The 27,234-nt window shown below is 39.0% G+C and overlaps 1 protein-coding gene and 2 long non-coding RNA genes across 4 annotated transcripts; 2 read left to right on the top strand and 1 right to left on the bottom strand.

The window, feature by feature from the left end:
- The first annotated feature begins 1,771 nt into the window (after positions 1-1,771).
- LOC147924577 (uncharacterized) lies at positions 1,772-4,584 on the top strand. The gene is made up of 2 exons (XR_015586297.1): positions 1,772-2,861; positions 2,945-4,584. It is a non-coding gene; the product is annotated as an uncharacterized LOC147924577 (long non-coding RNA).
- An 8,600-nt stretch (positions 4,585-13,184) lies between these two features.
- On the bottom strand, positions 13,185-16,154 carry LOC147924578 (histone-lysine N-methyltransferase, H3 lysine-9 specific SUVH7-like). 2 transcript variants are annotated; one of them, XM_087494329.1, is made up of 3 exons: positions 16,008-16,154; positions 14,419-15,180; positions 13,185-14,334 (listed from the first exon to the last, which is right to left on the bottom strand). In XM_087494329.1, the coding sequence occupies exons 2-3, from the start codon at positions 15,170-15,172 to the stop codon at positions 13,304-13,306; spliced, it is 1,785 nt and encodes a 594-aa protein (XP_087350455.1). In that variant the 5' UTR covers positions 15,173-15,180; positions 16,008-16,154; the 3' UTR covers positions 13,185-13,303. The 2 variants fall into 2 exon arrangements, with proteins under 2 accessions (XP_087350455.1, XP_087350454.1); XM_087494328.1 differs by having other exon boundaries at positions 13,185-15,180.
- Positions 16,155-19,785: 3,631 nt separating this feature from the next.
- On the top strand, positions 19,786-23,336 carry LOC147924579 (uncharacterized). Its single transcript, XR_015586334.1, has 2 exons — positions 19,786-20,837; positions 20,921-23,336. It is a non-coding gene; the product is annotated as an uncharacterized LOC147924579 (long non-coding RNA).
- Positions 23,337-27,234: the final 3,898 nt, after the last annotated feature.

Consider the following 27,234-nt stretch of genomic DNA (forward strand, 5'->3'; position numbering starts at 1 on the left):
TAACCTAGTGATTCCATATTCACTAACCACCTAACCACATTCAAACTAAACAGCAAAAATAACCAAACAATAAACCAATGAAATAAATAATCAAATAATAATACAATAACACCTAACCATCAATACCAATATCATAAACCAAGTTATAGAACAATGAACCCAAAATCTAAACATCCGTCCTAGACCACTACATTCCATTCTAGCCACCTAAGACCATCTCCAATGGTTTTCCCTATTTTTTCCTCTATAATAAAGGATCTCTATAATAGAGATAATTTTTCTGCAATGGTTTTCCCTATTTTTTCCTCTATAAAAGAATATTACAAGTAGATTCTATTTTTATTTTACAAGTAACACCTTTTATTTATAAAAATTGGAAACTAACCCATTTTACTTTAAATTTTGTAACACTTTCATAAAATTATCTTTTGCAAATGGTAGTCTCAATATTTTAGAATAAATATTTATACTTAAATTTATAGTATTAGTTCTTAAAAATACTTATTTTATTTATTTTGGTCATAAATAAAAGAAGTTAAAGATTAAGAGAACAACTTTGCAAATAAAATAGTTCAACTCTATTTATAGAGGAAAAGGTAGAGTTCCTCTATATCTAGAGAAAAAAATAGCAGCCTCATAGAGGTGAAAATAGAGATTGATTGGAAAATTACTCTATAATAGAGTTTAGAGTCAAAAATAGAGAACCATTAGAGATGCTCTAACAGCAACATAGAACAAACAATCAAGCCTCTAGAACATCCTCTTCTTCATTGCCTTGATTCCACGATCACACTTTGTCTTTACCTGCACCATAAACACAAATTGAGATGCATGAGTATTGTCATAAACACTTAGTGAGGCAATCCTCCCATCTACTGGGCTATACACACAAGAAACTGAGATTCCAATGTCTAACGAGCAACAAACAAACACAAACAAACCAAGAAAAACAACTATCAGCCGCCTGCTGAAAGGGTTGGTGTCGACCGACACCTGCCTGGTGTCGACTGACACCTGCTGGTGTCGACCGACACCTGTCGACCGACACTGCTCCTTGGTATCGACCGACACTGCTCCTCATTGTCGACCAACACCCCTCCTCGACCCGGAAACCCTTTACCGACACTCGCGAAGTCTCCGCGCCGTCAACACCTTGGTGTCAACCGAGACCCACCTGGTTTCGATCAACACCAACTCCGCAGACACGTTCTGCTCTAAGCCAAAAGTCGAAGAACCGTTTTCCAACTCTACAACTGACCCAAAATTCCTAGAAACTCATGGGAAGCACGAACCAACCTGATGAGACCATGGACAGCTCAACCAAACCAAACGGACCTGAGGAGCAGCTTGTACCAGAGGAAGCACCGGAGGAGCAGCTTGTACCAGCGGAAGCATCGGAGGAAGCGTTCATCGTTCCGGCGGGTCCTCTAACAAGGTCAAAATCCAGGAGGTTCAACCAAGCTATCAATGGACTAATTAAGGAACTGGACAAGAAGCAGGAAGACGTGGTTCAAACCATTTGGACGATGCTCACAGCTCAAGGTGCTCGGTAAAGGATTAAGTGTTGCTTATGCACTCTTTTTCCCTTGTCAAGTTTTGTCTCATTGGGTTTTCTTGACAAAGTTTTTAATGAGGCCTAAGTAACACTTTCAAGACCCCCTTTGCCAGCCCATGTCGTGGTCCAAGACCCATTACAAAGCCTTGGCCTATTTTCTCTATCTTTTTGCATTTATTGCTTTTGTTATTTTCAAGACATTGTGCATGAGCTTGCATGAGTGTGGACTCTTGCATGTCCTTGCATGAGCTCGATCTTGTGCATGCTCTTGCATGTTTCTCCCTTCTATCCTCTTCTCCTTCGTCCTCCTTCTCCTACAAAAAAAAACAATGTAGTTCTCATTTCTTTTTCATCAAACATTTTAATCAAAAAACTTCTTTCTACTTGTTTAATCAGAGAAGTGTGTAATATCTTCTCAACTTGTTTACTTCTTAGTGTGTTATATCTAAGTTGTAATCAAGCTTGTAGTCCAAGAGTTCTCCATCTCTCTGAGAAGTACACTTCGTTCTCCCCCTTCAATCCGCTGCAATTCCACCTCTTCACCTTCTCCGCCGCTGCATCTTCCACCCATTCTTCTTCACCATTTTATTCATCCCTCTTCAAAACCTTGCAAAGTGTGTTCATGGGAATAGATCCTCACCCAGGATTCTATCATGTGGTATCAGAGCCACTTTGCAACCAGGTTTTGAAATTCCAATCGTCACTTTCTCTTTTTCCCACATTCATTGTTCATCTTGCAAGAGTTTTATAAAATGTTTTGCTTGTTCAAAAATTACAAAATCAATTGCATTTGGATCAGCTTTAAGTCTATTATTTTTGAAAATTGATTTCCGAATTTTTTTGAACCGTTTTCATATTTTTCCAGATCCGTTTCTATTTCCGTGTTTTTGGAACTATTTACTTGTGGGATCTTTGATTTGATTTTCAGGTACCATGGTGACGTCTGAAGAAGAGGAAGAGTTATCTACATCTAGCCTGGAAAGGAGAATCATGAAATCAGTCACAGCAGCCATGGCAACCATGCTTGATCAAAAACTTGGCACTCTACATCTGAATCAAGACAACCCGGAACAAAATCAGCATCAAAGGCAGCACCATGAGGAACCAAGGCAAGACGACGAGACCAGGGAGTATTACAGTCACGGTTCTTCACACAGTGGTCAGCGTAGGTGTCGACGAGACCGTCCAGTCCCTAGAGATCCTTTGGGAGGTCTAAAGTTCAAGATTCCCGCTTTCCATGGAACCAGCAACCCGGACACTTACTTGGAGTGGGAGCAGAATTGAGTTAGTCTTTGTTTGTCAAGAGGTAACTGAGGTCAACAAGGTTAAATTTTCTGCTACTGATTTCTACGACCATGCCTTAAGTTGGTGGAATCAACTTGTTACCAGCCGCAGACATATCGGAGATATACCGATCGAAACATGGAACCAGCTGAAAGCCGTCATGCGAAGCAGATTTGTGCCGAGTTATTATCACCACGATCTACATCAGCGCTTGAGGAATTTGGTTCAAGGAAGCAAGTCAGTCGAGGAGTACTTCCAAGGAAATGGAAACCCTTATGCTAAGAGCTGATATTCAAGAAGATGAAGAAGCTGTTATATCGCGATTCATGGGAGGTCTTAACCGAGAAATCCAAGACCGTCTAGAAATCCAGCACTATGTGGAACTTGAGGAGATTCTTCACAAGGCAGTCATGTTCCAACAGCAAATCAAACGGAAGAATTCTCGATCCAGCTACAGCACCGCCAAGACCAACTACAGTTTAGGGAAACCAAGTTTTAAAAAGGAGGAAAAGCCCAGCTACCAAAAGGACTACAAGCCATTCGTCAAGCCAAAACTGCTAGATTCAGACCAAAAGGAAAGGGTAAGGAGGTGAACACTAGGGCAAGGGATATTAGATGCTCTAAGTGTCAAGGACTTGGGCATTATGTAAGCGAGTGTTCCAACAAAAGAATCATGGTCCTTAGAGATAATGGCGAAGTAGAATCTGAAGAAGAACGTTCGGAAAACGACTCTTTGGAAGAGGGTTTGGAAGCCCCTACTAATGGAGAGTTGCTTGTTGCGAGGAGATCTTTGAGTGTTCTAACTAAGGCTGAGGAACAATCACAAAGGGAAAACTTGTTTCACACGCGATGCTTGGTTAAAGATAATTTATGTAGTTTAATTATTGATGGTGGTAGTTGTACTAATGTTGCGAGCAGGACTATGGTTGAAAAGCTTGTCTTAGAAGTGCTCGATCCAGAGTGGTGTTGGCTCGATCCAGAGTGGTGTTGGTTCGAGCTGGGTGTATACGCATCCACTAAAACGATTATAACTCTTGAACCATACCTCCGATTGGCTTGAAATAAATGGCATTGGAAAGATGACTCAATTCCCTACAAATTTGGTGAAGACGTCGAAAGCTAAATCCCTCAACTGGTGGCTCGAATGGTGGCTCGAGCGCGTGAGTGAAATTGGCTCGATTGAGTTCAGCGGTTGGCTCGATTGGTGAGGCTCAAACGGGAGACGAAGTCGGCTTGAGAGAGGGAGTTCGGAACGTCGGCTGTCGAGCGGCTCGAGTGAGGGAGTTTGGAATGCTGCTAGAGCGTGGATGTTGGAGCGTGGCTCGAACATTGATGATGGAGCGTGGCTCGAGCGTTGATGTTGGAGCGTGGCTCGAGCGTTGATGACATCCATTCCAGGCATGATGGATCGAGTGGGATACTGGTACTTCTTCCTGGGAGTGCATCCAAGTCGCATATCGGTCGAGTCACATGACGTCCATTCCAGGCATGCTTGGTTGAGCCGCATGTCTCAACCTCCATTCGGTTCCAACAGCCTGGACATCTCCTAAACACCTGAAATAACTACAATATGCAAGATGTATGCAGGATCAATGCAAAGACTACCTATATATGCATATTATGCAAAAAAGACTAAAAACAATGCAAAACAATGAGTTAAGAAAAATAAATGAATAACAAATGCATGATGAAAGAGTGTAAAATATATACATATCAATGCGTAAGTATTATCAAAAATACTTAGTGAGGCAATACTCGTATCTACTGATCTATACACACAAACAACTAAGAAACCAATGTTTAACAAACAACAAGCAAACACAACAAACCAGGAAAACAAGCATCAGCCGTCTGCTGAACAGGTTGGTGTTGACCAACACCCTTCTGGTGTCGTCTGACACCCTTCTGGAGTTGACCGACACTGGCCCTTGGTGTCGACCGACACCTTTCCTCCAACCCCTTGGTGTCGACCGACACTCTTTTGGTGTTGATCGACACCGACTCTGCAGACACGTTCTGCTCAAAGCCGAAAGTCTTAGATCCGCTTCTCAAAATCTCCAAATCGCCCGAAACTCACCCAAAAGTCCTAGAAACTCAAGGAAACCAACAACCAACCACAAACATACAAGAAAACAACACAAACAGCCACAAAATAAGCAAAAAAAAAGGATTCTCAGGCTTAGATCAGCCATGGTCATGTACTCACCTCTTTTGCATAAAGTTCTGTCCCAACAACGACGAATCCAACCTTTAGAAGTCTTCTCCTTTGTTCCTAGCACAATCTCCACTCCACATGAACATATCTCTCAAACAAGCCTAGAATCACCACAATCTCTCAAGAACACTCTCTCTTCTCTCTTTTCTCTCTATTTTTCTCTCTAGACGGCACAAAGTGACTTTCCCAAAACCCTTAGGTCGACTTCTCACTTATATATCCCAGTTTGGAATTCCACTTAAATCAAACCGCTCCAATTGGAAGTTTTAAAATGATCTGGTCGAACCAGAAATTGCTGGTGTCAATCGATACTACCCTGGTGTCGACCGACACCCTTCCCCAAAATCCATAATTTGGTTCACGGATGTTATAATTCTCCCCGACCAACAAGGATTTGTCCTCAAATCCCGCAACACCGCACCCCAACTACAAAAATCTCCACCGTCGCAACGGTTCACACCACAACCTGAACCAGTGGTCCATACACCTTGTCCCCACTGGTCAGCACAAACCAAACTCCACCGGACAACCCCAAACTAGAGTTTCCCAAACAACAAAACTCTGCCCCTTGGCCAGCATAAACTTAAGCCTCTCGGTCAACACACATAACCCCCGAGACTAAACCCCCATCAACCCCGAGATCCGCATCCGGTCTCAACCAAAAACCTAAGATTGAACCCCATCAATCTCCTAAAACCCACATCCAGTTACAATGCTTATTCCCACGTCCTTGACACTTTTGCCGCCAACTCATTTGCTCTTAGGTCGCAACCTTCAAGCCATACCAATCACAATATCAGACCCTCTGTTTTCGAGCCACACTGTCGTCACCCTCAAGATCTCGGTAATAGGAGAACCCCCATCTCCTCAGGAAAACCTCCATCTCCTCTACCACCCTCAGAACCGCAGTCCCTCGACCTATCGGTATCTAGGGAACCCCGTGTTCCCTCAGGAGAACCCTCATCTCCTCATGAGTTGTTTAGGACCCCCGCCCCTACAACAAACATTCATAACGTTTATAAGCATTTCATCAACCATGACCACCCCCCGTGATCCGCGTAAGGCATCACAATGTCCTACCAACCACCATATTCCCTCCCGGAACGTCACCTCCACTGTGGCCACTCCTAGGCCAGACTCCAAAACATCCCAACCACTTTGGATGTTCACACACACCCTTTCCATAAATAGACAACTTCTAACTCATGCAAAACTTTCCATTTTTGGAAACTTTCTATTTATGGAAACTTCCCATTTTTAGAAATCTCGTGCAAATTTCTTTTTCCACATGACACACAAGTCAAAACTCCAAAAGAACTCTATTTTATGATAACACGATCGACGATATTCCTGCATGTCAGCGACCTCCACCACACATGTGCATCTCTCGACAGGTAGTGCACTGCCAAGTCCACCCGATACTGGTCAGTCACCAGAGCGACTGGAAAATATCCTCCATCCGCTCTCTCCACTCATCCGCCACACTCTGATCCGTGCCTCCCGAGAAAAATCCTGCACCCACATGCCGTAGTTGTACCAACATCTTAAGATATTGTGCATCCACCACCTCGGCCCCCGGCTGCACACATGCATGCACCTTAGCCACAGGCTGCACCACTAGTCCCTGTCCACCAACCACTAGCGGAACCACCTAAGCCTGTGCCAGTAAAACTTCCGGCAACCGCTCAAATATCTGCGTCAACAAGCCTGCCAGGTCAAAACCTCCCCAAGGGGCTCCACCTGCTGGGAGTTCCGCACCCGGAACCCTAGCATCGCCGGCCACCCTGGCACCGACACCGTCCACACCGACTTCTTCGGCGCCTACGGTCCTATCGGCACCTCCACCGGCCACACTCATAAACCCCTCCTAGAAGCGCTGCAACTCGCCGACGCCCTCAGTTGTCACCCTCTGATCCGTGGTATCACTAACCACCGGGCCTCTGCCCCTACCACGACAACGACCACGTCCGCGTCCACGACCAGCAACAGCACCCTCTCTAACCATCTGCACTACCAGAACAGAAGGCTAAGCACACAAACAAACCGCACACAAAGAACACATCTTACCGTCGAATCTCATTTAAGGCTCGAAGAGGATGATACTAGGACTCCATACCACTTGCAATCGACTAACTACTCATAATAAATTCCCTCACACAGCATCATACATCAAGCAACAGGAAAATAACTCAACCAATTAAATTCCTAAACCGCTCTAAACCATCCACTTAACCATCCTAGAACCGTAAGGGCTCTGATACCAAACTGAAACATTCCGACCAGATATTTTTTTTAATAATAACAATATATAATTAATCATCCCATACTACTTAATTAAACTAACCAAACCACAACTCATCAATAAACCAACAACAACCAATATGCACAGCGGAAACATACCAACAACACAAAACAACCATATCATCAATACAATAACATCCCTAACCATTTTATCAAACAACCTAGCATAACTCTATCCAAGGTTCCAACATCAATAACATAACCATAACACAATAACCGAGACCCTAGATCATCTTCCTCCTCATCGTCATGATTCCACGTCACATACTTGCACACCACTAACAACAATTGAGTCTGCTGAACAGGTTGGTGTCGAACGAACTGGCCCTTGGTGTCGACCGACACCTCTCCTCCAACCCCTTGGTGTCGATCGACACCTCTTCTCCAACCCCTTGGTGTTGGTCGACACCACCTCTCCTCCAACCCCTTAGTGTCGATCGATATCCTTTTGGTGTTGATCGACACCGACTCCGTAGACACGTTCTGCTCGAAGCCGAAAGTCGTAGATCCGCTGCCCAAAACCTCCAATCGCCCGAAACTCACCCAAAGGTCCTAGAAACTCAAGGGAACCAACAACCAACCACAAACATACAAGAAAACAACACAAACAGCCACAAAACAAGTAAAACAAAAGATTCTCAGACTTAGATCACCCATGGTCATGCACTCACCTCTTTTGCAAAAAGTTATGGCGCAACGACGACGAATCCAACCTTTAGAAATCTTTTCCTTTGTTCCTAGATCTCCACTCCACAAGAATATATCTCTCAAACAAGCCTAGAATCACCACAATCTCTCAAGAACACTCTCTCTTCTATCTTTTCTCTCTATTTCTCTCTCTATATGGCACAAAGTGATTTTCCCGAAACCCTCAGGTCGAGTTCTCACTTATATATCCCGGTTTGGAATTCCACTTAAGCCAAAAAGCTCCAATTGGACGATTTAAAACGATCTGGTCGAACCAAAAATTGCTGGTGTTGATCGACACTACCCTGGTATCACACCCATCCCCAAAATCTACAATTTGGTTCATGGATGTTAGAAGTTTTAGTTGATATTAATATAAATTTAAAATATCATTAATCTGTGCTACAATATGGATAAATTATTTTTCTTTCTTTTTTTGTACACCAAGATTTTATACCACACTAATCAACTCCTTGATCCAAAAGCAAGTCCAAAGACAAGATACAAGCAAATAGAATGAAGAGCAAAGCAATCCTAACATTTAGACAATAACTGTAGTCGCGGAAACTTTGATAATTTAAAACAATATAGCGAATAAGTAAGAAGACACTTTGGACAACACGAAATACACAAGCTAAGATATTGGTCGAGATTTAGTTCGCCACTGAGACAGACAAGACAATCATAATATTGGATGAGAAGACAAAAGTGACAGGGCACCAAGATGGTTGAATATACAAGCGTCATGGAAGCAAGGATGACGGTGGAATGCTTTTCTCCAATAACCTGGAAAGAGAAGCAAAACCAAAATCAGGGAGGAGTATAGAAGTATATCCCCTCCAACAAGAGCGATGGACAGAAGTATGTCCAACAAAAGGTCTTCTAAATTCAGCAATGCAAAACCTAGCCGGTGACTCCCATCAAACCTTGAAGAACACACCGAACAGCCACACAAGAAACATGGTTGGGCAGTTAAGACATACTCTATTAATGAGCCAAAAACGTAAGCCCACTAAGGAGAAAACACACCCACATGTCCAAGAAGTATTGGACCAGGCCCATCAAAGAAACAGCTTTAGGTTCCTCCGCACAAGACTTAGCTCAAGCGAGAAAACATCATGGCGGCAGATAGGACGGGGAGGAGCAAAAGATAGACCGGAAGACACCAGCATAACCTGATATTATGGGATGGCTAAAGAGCCGGAAGCAAGGTTGATGGAGAAGCTAAGGGGAGGGAGAACCGGTGAGGAAATCACCAGAAGAAGGTTAGCAGCAGACTAGGAGAGAAGGGCTCTCCCAAAATTCATTGAGAGAGACTTAGGACATCTCCAGCCCACCTCTATATTTGCTTTTTGACTCTATTTTAGAGTAAAATCTACTCCAATCCATCTCTATTTCTACCTCTATTATAGAGATCTTTATTTTTTCCTTTATATATAAAGGAACTCTATTTTTTCCTGTATAATAGAGTTGAACTTTTTTATTTATAAAATGGTCCTTAAACTTTTAACACTTTTATATTTACGATCAAAATAAATAAAATATATATTTAAATAGTTTAATGTTTGTCTATGCATATTTTTAACTAATGCATGTTTTCCTTCGGTCAAACTCAAATAATTAACCAATGCATGTGTAAATTATTAATGGACAATGTTTGTAAAAGATCAAATTTTAATTGGGTTTGTGAATGTTTGGATTGACAAGACATGGTATAATCGAGGCCAGTGCATGTTGTATTTGACCGGACAAAAAACTTTAACAATTAAATTGTTCGTGAATCTTGTGTTTGACCGATATTGTACCTTAAGCATGTGGCGTCCAAATTACACATTCCCGTTGTGGAAAAAAGGAAATCTAATATACAAGTGAAACACCCATAATCTCATGTGATTGTGTGGGTGAGATTTAATAAGTGTTTAACTAATCAAAATTACATTAACATGGCACTTCTCGACCTGCTCATTACCACGTTCTTTGGGATGAGAACAACTTCACCGCTGATGGACTTCAGTCTCTGACCAACAACTTATGTTACACGTAAGATTATTTTGCCTCCCTTTATTAGCATAGTATTATATTTTAATATTCTTCATTCTCTTTTGGTTTATACTTTCTATATAACTCTTTTGGAAACTCACGAAGAAAAGTATACTTTCTTGTATTCATGATATCCGATCCCAAGAATATCTAGGTCGATTTAGAAAAATCAAAGATAAAGAAGTTCATTTTTCACTTCGAAATACATTAATTGAACATTTGTGGGAAAAATACACTAATGTCGATGGTTAAAAAAATCTACTATGTTTTATTATTTTATATGATGCAATGTATTTCTTTTAATAAATGTGATATTTAAATAATATTTATGAATGTTAAAAATTTAAATAATATCATAATTTTATGAAAGTTTCACAAATACTAAAATAAATAGGTTAGTTTGCAACTTTTATAAGTAAAAGGTATTAATAGTAAAATAAAAAGGAATCTCTACGGAATATTCATTTTTAGAGGAAAAAATAGAGGTATCCATTGGAGCAAAAGTCACCTCTATTATAGAGTTCTTTTATTTTAGAGGTAAAAATAGGAAAAACCATTGGAGATGGTCTTAGGCCCATATCCATGATGAGACACGACAACACTTGGGCAAGCGCCGGGGAAGAATCCGGTAGACGAAGTGATTCCGGTGGACCCGTAAGTTGAACGCCAGAGACTAAAAGAGAAGACAGACCACGGCAGAAGTAACGCCGGATTTGAACCAGGAGTACGGTTTAAACGAGATCTTAAATCAAGACGAGCTTGAATTTGACGGGAGAGAGACGGAGCAGCAACACACAAGCAGGATCCAACGCCGGCGAGCCATAGCTACACCATTGCTAGAGAGCAGATGCTCTTTTGACGGCTAGGGCGAACTGGACGGAGGAGAGAGGAGCGAGCGTTTTTGTTTTTTATTTATTCCTTTTTCATTTTTCAAATTATTATTTTATTATTTTCTTAAATGAATTATACAATTAGACATATCTAATTAACTTGATTAATTACAATTATGTAAAAAATTGTTTCTCCATATACCACGGATTAAATCCTAGAATTAACCAATCAAAATACAATTATACATAAATAAATAAAACAAAATAAAATTTTAAAAATAATTACGACTTAATATTAAAAGAATTTAGTTATAAAATTGTCTCACGCTGTACCGTAGATTAGAATATAGTAGAAGCTTATTATAAAAGATTATCATTGGTTTGCATAAAGTTTTTTCAACTTTTGTATCAAGTAATATTCAAAATAATATATAAATTCATTTAAAATTTGGATGAACTTAATAAATAAACTAGATTATGACCCGTAGTATACCGCGAGACAAGTTATTTTTCTTCGTTTTTGTTAATATCCTATTTTAATACGCAGCACAACAACTTTTGTTTAATACAATTTTAATTAAATCTGTATGATTCGATATATTTTATATTGGTGTTGTTCAGGAAAATGATGATTTTCCCCGTATTGAAATATCATATTAATAATATTTTATCTTTAAGTATTATCAATTCAATCATGTTATGTCATATCACCCGATATGTAATATAACTCGTTTGTGTTATTTTGAAATTTAATATGTTTAAATATTCATAATTTAAAAAAATTATTAAGTTTAGATATTTCAGTTCTAAATTATAAACTTCTTAAAATTTTATAATTTATTATATACGGTAAATTTACTATATATGTATGTTGAACAAACACTTTTATATTAATTGAGTAATATATATTTGTTTTTAAAAAAACTTAAATCACAATATATGCAGAAAAATATATATTTTCATTAACATTATGTATAATATAATGATTCTTTACATTTAAATTTTAAAATAAAAAAGAGATGATAGGAGAATAAATTTTTTAATCTGGAATAAATCTTCTAAATATATATATTAATTGTAGAACATTGTATATATGGATATTTAAAATATTTTAAATGTGTTTGGTTATAAGGATAGTAGAGAGAGTTAACTAAACTTTTTGGATATGAATATAAAGATTTAATGACATTCAATAAAAAAATGTTTTCAAAAACATATTTTTGAGCAAAAAATGCTGCAAAAGTACTATTATAGCCGAGAACTTGCTATAATCAGTTGACAAAAAAAAACTATATTAAAATAATGTGGTATTTGAGATGAGCCCAACATATTTGATTTGGGTATCTGCATTATGAAATTGCACTTAAATTTTTTGGTCAAACATTATGAGAAAATTTTAATAGTTAAACATTTGGACTGGAGCAATTTCAGGATGAGTGACCTACCAGAAAATGATTTTCTGTATTGTGCAAAGTGAGGAAACAATATGAAGAAAGATTATTTGATGATTTGTAAGGTCAATAAAAAATCTTTAAAACCTCTAGAATATGGTAGCACCGATCATTTGTTGATTTGTAAGGTCGATAAAAAATCTTTAAAGCCTCTAGAATATGGTGATACAGACCGTCAATCAAGGGTGAGCTCACGGGCCAAGAGAAGACATGGACATATTAAAAAGTGGTAGTGGAAGAGTTACACAAAAATATTGGTTCCTCCTTTTTTTTGTTGGGAAGAATTATACAATGAGGATAAGAACCTGTTTTCTCTCAACTTTAATATCAAGGAAAAAAAATTCAAAAGCCTCATAAACATTCTCTAACCATTCCATTCTTTCCACATCTATAATCCTAATAAAAATCAGCTTTGTTGATTAGTATACTTCATAACTTTTGCATATATATTCATATGTCAATATATATATAAATATATATTTTGGTCAAAATATATTCACATGTCAATATAAGCACAAGAATGCACAAGATATAAAAAAAGTGGTTAAGGTTAGGATTGGTACTAGATTAAAATATAGTCTAGCCATTCAGAGTTAGCAAAAGCGATAAAAATGGTAAAAAAAAACTTCGAATGTATAATCCCATGACACGATTATCAAGCCCCTAGGTGAGATAACTTAAGTCCAAGTTCTACGTTCCAATTAATAAAGCTAAGTTCAAATCCAAGTTTCAAAGTGACTGAGATTTTCCTATTTATTAAGTTTTCTCATGGTTATTCTAAACTTCAGTTCAATTGTTGAACAAGGTAAGAATAAATTGTAGGAAAGAAAACAAAGGACTTTTTTTTTTTTGTTCTAAATTGTAGGAAAGAAAACAAAGGACTTTTTTTTTCATTGTTCTCAGAGAAAACAAAGAAATCAAATGACAAAAAAAAAGGAAATTAGAAGAAACAAATTACAAAAGAACCAAATGATGATATATAGAGTACAAATCTGCCGAAAGAGCCACGACAGTTGACTGAACCACAGAGACAAATCTTGTTGCCTTTGTAAAGCCTCTCATCTTCTCCAATACGCTCTACAGAAGAAACTCCATAGTCATATGTTAACTCTGTCATTGGAGGAATATGCTTCATCGCAAAAAGCCCAATGCGAACGTATGTATCAGATTCAATAGGCTGCCAGAAAACATTAGGCTTACAGCTGTGATTCATGAATCGAGCAACGTTCCCTTTTTCCTTGGCGCTTATCAATACTTGCGTCGTAAGATTGAAAACCTCAGGAACACTTTCCCATACATCCTCACACACAAGCTCAGGTTCGTAGTTCCACTTAAACCTCATATAAAATCGAGATGAGTCGAACAAGAAATTATCGTTTTCTTGTATTTCATCTTTTGTCTTCCTCACACCAGCAAACTCGCAGATAAAAGTCCCGGCTCGGATTGGATCCCAAGAACGTAAACCCCAACCACAATTTGTCGTCTTGAACACTTCCATGTGTAACTTCAAACCGTTTTGAACCAATCGGTTTTCACAGTCGTTGGAGCATGAACAAGATTTACCACACTCATAAATCAATGGTTTACGACAAACCAAAATGGAGTTATGGTACGGTAACTCGCCACTATTTCTTCGCATGCAAATGCAACTTTGATGAAAGCATGGCTGACCTTGACAATTCTGGCATCCAAGTTCTTGGGGATCGATGTTTAAATCAAGCATCATTCCTGAGTGATGCTGAGATGTGATGTATTCAAATTCTTCAGGAATTGTTTTGTCATCTTCATCTACATCGTTAACCAGCGGCACTCGTAAAACCTCTTTTCCAAAAGAAAGATCTTGAAGTATAAAACCCTGCCTCGGGTCGTGCATCCTCAATTCTTCAGCTAATTTCCAGTTTGCATAACCAGAATTAGGTTGATTTGGTTTCCTCACCATTTTAAACTTGAACTCTTTACGCCCGCTTTTTCCTATCACAGAATACGTCTCAGAAACTAGATAAAGTCCATCGTAAATGTATACCTTTCTAGTGTCATCATTGGGGTCGCGTCTACCTCGGATGACTCTAACGTCATTTCCTATTCTTCTACTGGTATCTAGTGCAAGGTTTCCTTTGTCCATAGTTTGATCACGAGGTAAACCGTTCTTATCCGCTCCGCCATATCCAGAATAAATCAAGCATTCAAGATCCTCGGTTTCATCATTGTACTGTCCTGATGTAACCACACTTGCTGCAAGAGGTTCTACTGCGCCATCATTAGCCGTCATATAATCAATGCCGCCAACCGTTTGTTTGTGAAGCCCGACTAAGCACATTTCACCCCAGTAATAAAAAATATCACCTACTTGTACTCCAGGAACAAGACCAATCCTCCTTCTCATATTAGTTTGGACCCCCATAGTCCTACAATTAACGTTCGCTGTTGTAAGGATGTCTTTCTGGAGGTTTAGTTGGCAAAATCTCCGTCTTACCGCGTCAAACCGCTTCAAAACCAACTCAACTATCTCCTGATTTCCGGTTTCCCTTTCTGCTTCGGTTATCCCTGAATCAAAGTTTCGGGGAGAGAGCACCTTTTTGTTTTTGGGATCTTCTGTTTTTGGCTTCTCCACTGGGGTCTTCAAGTTTTTGGAACCCTTTGGTCGACCACGTCCTTGTTTTTTTGGAGCAGTACTTGGACCAATACCAGAGGAGTAGTTGTTGAAGTCATCAGATGGTCTAATGATTCGTAGTGGTGTGACATGTAGAGGAGGAGGAAGGCCGGAGGTTGATGGTGATGGGTTTTTTGGGATGTTGATGAGGTTATCCATTGCAAATCCTATCAGTATACAAAAGTAATAAGCCATAGATTAGTCAAAATGCGATAGGTTTACAAAAATATGGTTGTGGATAACATTATACAAACAAAAAGACATTCGTTCCTTTTCTTATAATGATTAAAAAAAAAAAGAATTAACGAAACTTTTTTTTGTGCAACACTAATAAGTGAAAGAGTCCACTCACTATTGGTCCTCCGTAAAACTGAGATTTATGGGAACCCTAAAATTATAATCAACTATGTAGACACTCGATGATGCGCTCAAGTATTTTTTTTTAATCACTCAAGGGCAACGAGGGTAAAATGCATTTGGAGACTCGATTCCGAGACTTAAATTATTCTTATCAAGCAACAAAAAAAAACGACTTGAACTGATGTATATATATAATTAGGGTTTTAAAAGGAGATGTTTAAAACTATTGCTTGACGATATTCAAACCACATAGTATAAGTCAATTGCATAACACTATGTTCAGATCTGAATTCTATAGTGATGACATCCCCTGGATTAAGAAGAACTCTTAATCAAATTGGAGTCTTCACAAACAATGGGACAGAGAAAACATATATCGTGTAGAAATATCATACATATAAGTATAAATATAATTTCATTTTGACATCAACAAAAAAAATAACATTAGAAAATTATCTTACTCTGACCTTTCCTCTCAACAAATTAATCAAATAAATAAAACATAAAATAATCATAGCTTGAATATAAAATTAAAGTGAGTATATATATATATATATATATATATATTCTTCAACAAAAATTGTATATAAAACAGTTAAATAGTGACACTGCAAATCAAATCAGCATAACATACCTTTACAATCTAAGAAATGAGATAGATGGTTTACAAAAACAAGCAGCAGGGTAGAGATAAGAGGAGAGAAACGGAGAGAAGAAAGTTACGAATGGAAAATGGTTGAAGTAGTGTACATAAATTTTTTTTTTGGATGTGTGAAGTTGTGGTAGATAGAAAGATAATCCTCTATTTATAATCACATAACGATATGGATTAATAACCGTCAGATGAATCTCCACCGTAGACATAAAGATTTAGTCATTAAAAACTTGTAGATTTTTTTCTATTCAATGTATCCAAGACTATCCATTAATATTTTGACTATTTTTGAAAAACATAATTAACATAAATCTGAAATATTATTTTTTCTATTTTACATATTATTTTCTACATACTTATAGTTTATTCAACTATTTTTAAGGAAAAAAAAGTTAAATGGGTTGAATCAAAATGCACCCATAAATATTGAATCATACGTGTTTAAATGTTTTGTCATTTTAATTTGAATATGACTTCAGAAGAGATTTTCATTTAAAACCATACGATATGAAAGTTTATTATTATCTTTGAATAATAAAAAAGAGTAGTATTTGTATTTGTCTCATAGATAGCAACGTCACTAGAGCATCTCCAATGACTAGATACTCATTAATATAATAATATTATTTTTAGTTTATTTTTATTATTTAATTAAATTTTAAATGAAAAATAAAAATTAACAAATTGGAATAAGACATGTGGCATTTGGGCTTAACCCTTGTTTATAAAAATGAGAAACTTAAGAACCCATCTCTATTCTCTTTCTTTCATTTTAATTATTTTTGATGATTTGATGTTAAGAAACTCACTTAAAAGCCCCTTCATTGGAAGTGCTATTATGATTACAAAATGTATCCAATATTGCAATTAAATTTTAGACACAAAACTAGATTTCCTAACCTCCACCAATCGTTATACGGCGCCTTCTCCATTGATTAGTGGCAATGTGCCTCCAAAATTAGTCAGTAGCGTAGAGTACCGATCAGTCGCCATCTTAATTCTTCCCCTATTTTGGCGTATATTGATCCAATTCTCTTCTAAAACTCTTTCCTTGATTCGTACAGGTCCAAATCGTAATAAGACTCACAAAAAAAGCTGTATTGTTTTAATACTTAAAAGACTCAAAACTCGATGTGAAAATGGATTTAAAATCACTATACCTATAAGTTATCAGTCAATAAAAATATGAAAATAGGTCAAATTCATACATTTTTAATATATTTATAAGTTTGTGTTTTTTACAAAAACATTTACCCATATCAAAATAGCATAATATGTAAAAACAAAGCAAAGCCAGTAATGAACAAAACTTGTTCTAATATTAAACCACCTTACAAGATGTGTTTAATCAGTTTTACACACAGTTGCTTAAGACTTGTCACTGACCAATTCTCAATAACTCTCTAATACAAAAGCTCTCAAGACTTATATTTTCTTAAGTCTCAAACTATCTCTCTTGACGGCCAAACAACATGTTTGCCTTTACAAACCAATATATAGGAACCCTCCTATAACCTAGTTTCCTAAACAAGGATAAGTGTAAATCTTCTAGTTGATACGATAATATCTTGTCATCCAATCAAGCAGTCTTCAAACATAATGCCACGTCATCCAATTTCCATGATTTCTTCAAGGCGCGAAACCATCTTCCCGAGTCCTACACCACCATCTTGTAGCATAAGAAATCTTCATGCTTTCATGATATATCAAGTGATAATAACTCAATTGATAAAGACTCTCCGGTAAAGTCTAGAAGTCACCAGTTCAAATAACATTTAAGAGAAAACTATATAAAATTGTAAGATTCCTGGCTTGAGATAATATATAGATGTAAGCGGATAACCTCTTAATTATCTGAAGAAAAATAGGATAATATATGTATGAAAATGTAGCGGGTCATCTTCTAAGTGTTAACCCTACATCTGTCATGGGTTTTGTCCGCCAAAGTCACCTGCTTATGGACATAAAATTGTAGTCGATTTAAAATTGCGGAGTCACCTGCTTATGTCCTATAATACTATGCTTTACTGAAACGATCCGATCCGTTTTTTTTAATATAATAATAATAATAACCTAGTGATTCCATATTCACTAACCACCTAACCACATTCAAACTAAACAGCAAAAATAACCAAACAATAAACCAATGAAATAAATAATCAAATAATAATACAATAACACCTAACCATCAATACCAATATCATAAACCAAGTTATAGAACAATGAACCCAAAATCTAAACATCCGTCCTAGACCACTACATTCCATTCTAGCCACCTAAGACCATCTCCAATGGTTTTCCCTATTTTTTCCTCTATAATAAAGGATCTCTATAATAGAGATAATTTTTCTGCAATGGTTTTCCCTATTTTTTCCTCTATAAAAGAATATTCCAAGTAGATTCTATTTTTATTTTACAAGTAACACCTTTTATTTATAAAAATTGGAAACTAACCCATTTTACTTTAAATTTTGTAACACTTTCATAAAATTATCTTTTGCAAATGGTAGTCTCAATATTTTAGAATAAATATTTATACTTAAATTTATAGTATTAGTTCTTAAAAATACTTATTTTATTTATTTTGGTCATAAATAAAAGAAGTTAAAGATTAAGAGAACAACTTTGCAAATAAAATAGTTCAACTCTATTTATAGAGGAAAAGGTAGAGTTCCTCTATATCTAGAGAAAAAAATAGCAGCCTCATAGAGGTGAAAATAGAGATTGATTGGAAAATTACTCTATAATAGAGTTTAGAGTCAAAAATAGAGGACCATTAGAGATGCTCTAACAGCAACATAGAACAAACAATCAAGCCTCTAGAACATCCTCTTCTTCATTGCCTTGATTCCAAGTCGACAATGAGGAGCAGTGTCGGTCGATACCAAGGAGCAGTGTCGGTCGACAGGTGTCGGTTGACACCAGCAGGTGTCAGTCGACACCAGGCAGGTGTCGGTCGACACCAACCCTTTCAGCAGGCGGCTGATAGTTGTTTTTGCTCCTTGGTATCGACCGACACTGCTCCTCATTGTCGACCAACACCCCTCCTCGACCCGGAAACCCTTTACCGACACTCGCGAAGTCTCCGCGCCGTCAACACCTTGGTGTCAACCGAGACCCACCTGGTTTCGATCAACACCAACTCCGCAGACACGTTCTGCTCTAAGCCAAAAGTCGAAGAACCGTTTTCCAACTCTACAACTGACCCAAAATTCCTAGAAACTCATGGGAAGCACGAACCAACCTGATGAGACCATGGACAGCTCAACCAAACCAAACGGACCTGAGGAGCAGCTTGAACCAGAGGAAGCACCGGAGGATCAGCTTGTACCAGCGGAAGCATCGGAGGAAGTGTTCATCGTTCCGGCGGGTCCGCTAACAAGGTCAAAATCCAGGAGGTTCAACCAAGCTATCAATGGACTAATTAAGGAGCTGGACAAGAAGCAGGAAGACGTGGTTCAAACCATTTGGACGATGCTCACAGCTCAAGGTGCTCGGTAAAGGATTAAGTGTTGCTTATGCACTCTTTTTCCCTTGTCAAGTTTTGTCTCATTGGGTTTTCTTGAAAAAGTTTTTAATGAGGCCTAAGTAACACTTTCAAGACCCCCTTTGCCAGCCCATGTCGTGGTCCAAGACCCATTACAAAGCCTTGGCCTATTTTCTCTATCTTTTTGCATTTATTGCTTTTGTTATTTTCAAGACATTGTGCATGAGCTTGCATGAGTGTGGACTCTTGCATGTCCTTGCATGAGCTCGATCTTGTGCATGCTCTTGCATGTTTCTCCCTTCTATCCTCTTCTCCTTCGTCCTCCTTCTCCTACAAAAAAAAACAATGTAGTTCTCATTTCTTTTTCATCAAACATTTTAATCAAAAAACTTCTTTCTACTTGTTTAATCAGAGAAGTGTGTAATATCTTCTCAACTTGTTTACTTCTTAGTGTGTCATATCTAAGTTGTAATCAAGCTTGTAGTCCAAGAGTTCTCCATCTCTCTGAGAAGTACACTTCGTTCTCCCCCTTCAATCCGCTGCAATTCCACCTCTTCACCTTCTCCGCCGCTGCATCTTCCACCCATTCTTCTTCACAATTTTATTCATCCCTCTTCAAAACCTTGCAAAGTGTGTTCATGGGAATAGATCCTCACCCAGGATTCTATCATGTGGTATCAGAGCCACTTTGCAACCAGGTTTTGAAATTCCAATCGTCACTTTCTGTTTTTCCCACATTCTTTGTTCATCTTGCAAGAGTTTTATAAAATGTTTTGCTTGTTCAAAAATTACAAAATCAATTGCATTTGGATCAGCTTTAAGTCTATTATTTTTGAAAATTGATTTCCGAATTTTTTTGAACCGTTTTCATATTTTTCCAGATCCGTTTCTATTTCCGTGTTTTTGGAACTATTTACTTGTGGGATCTTTGATTTGATTTTCAGGTACCATGGTGACGTCTGAAGAAGAGGAAGAGTTATCTACATCTAGCCTGGAAAGGAGAATCATGAAATCAGTCACAGCAGCCATGGCAACCATGCTTGATCAAAAACTTGGCACTTTACATCTGAATCAAGACAACCCGGAACAAAATCAGCATCAAAGGCAGCACCATTGATGAACCAAGGCAAGACGACGAGACCAGGGAGTATTACAGTCACGGTTCTTCACACAGTGGTCAGCGTAGGTGTCGCGAGACCGTCCAGTCCCTAGAGATCCTTTGGGAGGTCTAAAGTTCAAGATTCCCGCTTTCCATGGAACCAGCAACCCGGACACTTACTTGGAGTGGGAGCAGAATTGAGTTAGTCTTTGTTTGTCAAGAGGTAACTGAGGTCAACAAGGTTAAATTTTCTGCTACTGATTTCTACGACCATTCCTTAAGTTGGTGGAATCAACTTGTTACCAGCCGCAGACATATCGAAGATATACCGATCGAAACATGGAACCAGCTGAAAGCCGTCATGCGAAGCAGATTTGTGCCGAGTTATTATCACCACGATCTACATCAGCGCTTGAAGAATTTGGTTCAAGGAAGCAAGTCAGTCGAGGAGTACTTCCAAGGAAATGGAAACCCTTATGCTAAGAGCTGATATTCAAGAAGATGGAGAAGCTGTTATATCGCGATTCATGGGAGGTCTTAACCGAGAAATCCAAGACCGTCTAGAAACCCAGCACTATGTGGAACTTGAGGAGATTCTTCACAAGGCAGTCATGTTCCAACAGCAAATCAAACGGAAGAATTCTCGATCCAGCTACAGCACCGCCAAGACCAACTACAGTTTAGGGAAACCAAGTTTTAAAAAGGAGGAAAAGCCCAGCTACCAAAAGGACTACAAGCCATTCGTCAAGCCAAAACTGCTAGATTCAGACCAAAAGGAAAGGGTAAGGAGGTGAACACTAGGGCAAGGGATATTAGATGCTCTAAGTGTCAAGGACTTGGGCATTATGTAAGCGAGTGTTCCAACAAAAGAATCATGGTCCTTAGAGATAATGGCGAAGTAGAATCTGAAGAAGAGCGTTCGGAAAACGACTCTTTGGAAGAGGGTTTGGAAGCCCCTACTAAAGGAGAGTTGCTTGTTGCGAGGAGATCTTTGAGTGTTCTAACTAAGGCTGAGGAACAATCACAAAGGGAAAACTTGTTTCACACGCGATGCTTGGTTAAAGATAATTTATGTAGTTTAATTATTGATGGTGGTAGTTGTACTAATGTTGCGAGCAGGACTATGGTTGAAAAGCTTGTCTTAGAAGTGCTTAAACAATCGAGACCATATGCGCTCCAATGGCTTAATGAAGCGGGTGAGATGTCCGTCAATGAACAAGTCAAGGTGCCTCTTTCAAATGGTAAGTATCAGGACGAGATCATGTGCGACATACTACCGATGGACGCTAGCCACATTCTTCTTGGACGTCCATGGCAATCAGATCGATTCCGCTGCATCTCTCCCTTCAATCCGCTGCAATTACACCTCTTCACCTTCTCCGCCGTTCATCTCTCCATTCCGCTGCATTTTCCACCCATTCTTCGTCACCATTTCGTTCATCCCTCTTCAAAACCTTGCAAAGTGTGTTTTTGGGAATATATCCTCACCCAAGAGTCTATCACAACCAAAAGCATACAAGAAAACACCACAACAGCCATAAAACAAGCAAAACAAAAGATTCTCAGTCTTAGATTAGTCATGGTCATGCACTCACCTATTTTGCAAGAAGTTTATGACTCAACCAGATGAATCCACACCTTAGAAAGCTCCTCCTACGTTCCTAGCACCATATCTCCACTCCACATGATCATATCTTACCAAACAAGCCAAAAATCTCCAAAAAAACCCCTAAAGTCTCAAGCGCTCTCTTTTCTCCCTTTGTTTCTCTATAGAATCGGCAAACAACACTAAAACCACGACCTAGGTTGATTTTTCGTTTACATACATTGGTTTGGAGATTTCACTTAAACCAAACCAAACCAAACTGACGAACCAAATCAACCCGGTCAGATCAGAAATTGTTGGTGTCGATCGACACTCCTCTTAGTGTCGATCGATACCCACCCCCAAAACTGACTATTTGGTTCGCGGATGTTACATCTACTTGCATGCTAATTTTTTCTATTACATACTTCTTTTTCACTTTTGATTTTGAAAGTGTTATGGGCCCGATCATAAACACATTTTAACAGATAATACGTGAAAGACCTAGGACAACTGAACTGGACATGGACACGGACCCGACCTCGGACACGGACGTGACCATGTCAAGGCACGGATCATGGACGTCGCTTCAAGCTCCAAGTGTCATGCACAGGACGAGCACACGAAGGAAGAGCACAACAAGGAATTTGAGGCACAAGTGCAACCCTTCCGTTGAACAGTTTGTCCAAGGTCACGAACTCACCTCAAGCCAACCGATGATGTCCAATGATGCAATCGAGACTTTCTTCATCCTTACCCAATCATAAAGATACAAAAGTCTTTCAAATGAATTGTGCTCTTTTTCCTACTTCGGGGTTTTCCCATTGAGTTTACCGAAGAGGTTTTAATGAGGCAATGATCCTTAGCGCATCACCACATCCGTCCCAGTGACATGGCGACTCAATCTTATTTTCTTTCCTTTTATTCTTGAACTTTCTTTTTGACAGTTGTAATAAGGCTACATGTGTGGTCCTTAGCGTAGCGGCGTCTCTTTAGCGTACCCTCGGCTAAGTGTATGTTCCTTGGCATAGCTGCGTGGTTAGGTCTTTTTAGTAACCAGCCTATTTGAAAGCTTGGACGATCCTCTTGTAAGGTAGACTTGATTAAAATAAAAAAGGTTATCCTTTCTTTCTTGTCTAACTCCTTCGTCACTCAAATAGCTTAGGCTAGAGTTCGAAAACCTTAGATTGATTTGTGGATTGGGAGCGTTTCTATGGACGACCATTTCCAGCAACAAAGGGACCTAGACCGAGTGTTTACCACTCATCGAGTTTGCATACAACCAAGCAGTACATTCGACCACAAAGAAGTTACCTTCTAAAGTCGCATTTGGATTTAAGCTCTTGATGCTTATGGATTTGCTACCATTACCACCCGTCGAGATTGAGAGTCAAGACGGCACAGAATTAGTCAAAAAGTTGCACAAGGAGGTTCGGGCTAATATTGAGAAGCGGACTGAGCACTACTTCCACCAAGCCAACAAAGGACGGAAACCGATGATCTTCCAACCGGGTGATTGGGTGTGGCTACATTTAAGGTCAGAGAGGTTTCCCCAGCGAAGAAAGGATTAACTCAGCCTCCGCGGAGATGGACTATTCAGAATCGTTGAGAAGATTAAAAAAAACGCCTACCGCCTCGCATTGCCCAGTGGGTATCAAACTTCGACTTCTTTCAACGTTGTTGAGTTGGTCCCATTTGATGTAGGTAACGACGAAAATCTTTTGGAGACAAAACCTTCGCAAGGGGAGGGGATGATGGAGCTAGGACAGCTGAACCGGACATGGACACGGGTGCAACCTCAGACATGGACACGGCCATGTCAAGGCATAAATCATGGATGTCGCTTCAAGCTTCAAGTATCATGCACGGGGCGACTATACGAAGCAACTTGCGTAGCAAGGAATGCGAGGCACAAGTGCAACCTTTTCGTTGAACGGTTTGTCCAAGGCAAATACCTCACCTCAAGCCAACCGATGACGTCCGACGATGCAATATGGACTGTTGTAATAAGGCCACTTGTATGTTTGTAACATCCGCGAACCAAATATTGAGTTTTGGGAGTGGGTGTCGATCGACACCAAGGGGAGTGTCGATCGGCACCATCAATTTTGATTCGACCAGGTTGTTTTGAATTGTTGTTTTGGTTTGGTTTAGTTCAATTGAAGTTCCTAACCGATGTATAAAAGAGAAAACTCGACTTAGGTCGTGGAAAAGGAGTGTTTGTGCCGTTTCTAGAGAGAAAAGAGAGAAGAGAGTGTTCTTGGGAGATTTTGGAGATTCTAAGTTTTTTTGGTGAGCTGTTCCTGTGGAGTGGAGATCTAGAGCTAAGGACGAAGGAGAAGCTTCCTAAGGTATTGGATTCGTCATCTTTTGGTCATAATCTTCCTGCAAAGAGGTGAGTACATGACCATGGCTGATCTAAGCCTAAGAGTCCTTTGTTTTGCTTGTTTTGTGGCTGGTTGTGTTGTGTTCTTGTGTCTTCGTGGTTGGCTGTTGGTTCCTATGAGTTTCCAGGAGTTTTGGAAGATTTGGAGGTTTTGGTAAACGGTTCTTTGACTTTTGGCTTCGTGCAGATCGTGTTGCAGGGTCGGTGTCGGTCGACACCATGTTGGGGTCAGTGTCGATCGACATCACTCAGGTGTCGGTCGACACCAACTTGTCTGTTGCGTGTTTTCCTGGTTTGTTGTGTTGTTTGTTGTTTATTAAACATTGGAATCTCAGTTGCTTGTGTGTATAGCCTAGTAGATGGGAGCATTGCCTCACTAAGTACTTATGATAATACTTACGCATCTCAATTTTTGTTTGTGGTGTGCAGGTATGTGACGTGGAATCATGGCGATGAGGAGGAGGATGATCTAGGGTCTCGTTTGTGTGATGTTGGTTATGTATGGTTATGTTATTGTAACCTTGGTGATAACAGGATTTTCACCCAGGGTATCAATTCCCTATGCAGTTGTAGTACAAAGGGTTATCAATCCAAATGGTTGTTATGCTAGCAGATAGGATGCAATCACGAGCAAGCAAGTCAAGCCAAGCAATAAAAGGGTTTTGTCTAACAATCCTAAAATGATAAAAGAAAAGAATATAAACAAGGAACCACTCGACCTAAGCACTCGATGCAAGCATTTGAGTACATGATCGGGTGGGTGATCGAGTAAGCTAGATGAGTATGAACAGCTCAAAGGGTTACTCGAAGCAGGTGAGCGTGTACCTGTTCGGGTAAGGGATCGAGTGATGAATGAAAATGCAAACAATTAAAATACGAAAGCTTCTAAGGATGGGGTAATCGACTCCTAAGTGTTCCTGACCGATACAGATGTCTTACATGCCTCAAGAAAATATTCCCTAGACAATGAATCTCTAAAACCTTGTTAAAACACTCTCGTGATAGAAACAATCAACCTTGATCACTCCCCTACCCAACTCTCGTTGGAGAAACATGACCAAGCAGGCAATATGAACCGATTCATTATTGTCAATAAACCCCTTACTCATCTAATCTCTTAGGCTAAGTGAGTAAATCTCTAGCATTGGGGGATTCAAGCATTTCATCTACACCTCTCGATGGTAAAACACCCTATATCTAATCTCACCCTCTCGGTTTGTTGACAGCATTAAGAACACCAATCTAGAAGGGAATTTATAAAACATAAACAATCAAACTAAGACATCCTAACCGATCAAGAACACAAAATCATCTATCCCATCCCTAGAAACTTTACTTCACTACTCGGAAATCATTGCAGAAAACATAGAAACAAAGATAAACAAAAATTGCATTGTATTAAAATATAAAGTAGAAGAGAAGAGTATAGAGTAGAAATCTAAAAGAATGACAAAAAGATGTAAAATAAATCCTAACAAAAGTGGAAAAGTGTTTGAGTCGCTCTAGATCTCTCTCAGAAGCTCTCACTCTCTGGTTTGAGGGTCTGCGGCATGCTAGGGCGAGAGGAAGAAGAGGGGGGTTTATATATGGAATCCCCTTTGACCTAGCTTCTCAGTCCTGCCCGAGGGTCTACTCGATGGGGTGCACGAGGATAAGGTCGGGTTAATCCTCGGGTAGATCTTTGGGTTGTTCTTCCTGCTCTTGGATCCTCCTCGATCGTGCTGGGGTTCGGACTGTTCTTCCAGCTCGATGGCTCCTTCGGGTACATGCTCGGATTTGTCCTTGTTTTCCCCCATTTTAGAGTCTAAATCCAAAGTATGCAAATGCAAGAATGCAACACCCTAAATGGCCTAAATGCGAATTCGTACAGTTAATGACCTAAAAATGCTAAGGTAAGGGTATAAACAATACAAAATATGGACAAAAAGGGATGCTAAAAACATGTAAATTAGAGAGTTATCAGACCCCCAAATTTAAATTTTGCTAGTCCTTTAGCAAGGAAGTAGGAGGGTGCGGTTTAAAAACGGGGACTCATAACCTTTATATGCTAAGCGAAGGATTCAAGCTATAGTCCTTAAAGATAGTTTAATGGTGCTAAGATCAATCAACATACTTACAAATATTTTTCTATGCTTATTACCATGCATCGATTTAGTTCAACCTCCAACTAAAAGTAAAGACTTGCAATTCCAAAGAACATCTCTTTCACATTCATTTAAGTGTTTGGCGAATTCTTGCAAATGGAAGGTGAATCAAGCTCAATCGGTTTCAAGGGTAAGGCTTTATGGTAAGGTGGTTTCAAACATACTATTTGGGTGGTTTTCTCTCAAAAGAAGGAATGCTAGACTCTTGATAATCTACCATTTTCTTATTCATCTCTTTTTTAATCAAAGCCCCTAGAATAAAACTACCCACAACCTTGATTTTAACTCTTTTTTTTGTTGTAATCCTGAAACTTGGTTTTTATGGTTGTTGAATGATGATGAATGAGATGATGTGATGATGAATAGGTGGAATGCAAGGAGTTTCAATTTCCCTTATGCTGTTGTAGTATAAGAGATGTCAATCCTAAATGAGTGTTATGCAAGCAATCATGATGTGAATATTTGTCTAAGTTAAGCCAATTATCAAGGATGTTTGTCACTAACA

The sequence above is a fragment of the Camelina sativa genome, chromosome 17, assembly GCF_030686135.1.
Source record: "Camelina sativa cultivar CO46 ecotype springtype chromosome 17, ASM3068613v1".
Lineage (NCBI taxonomy): Eukaryota > Viridiplantae > Streptophyta > Magnoliopsida > Brassicales > Brassicaceae > Camelina > Camelina sativa.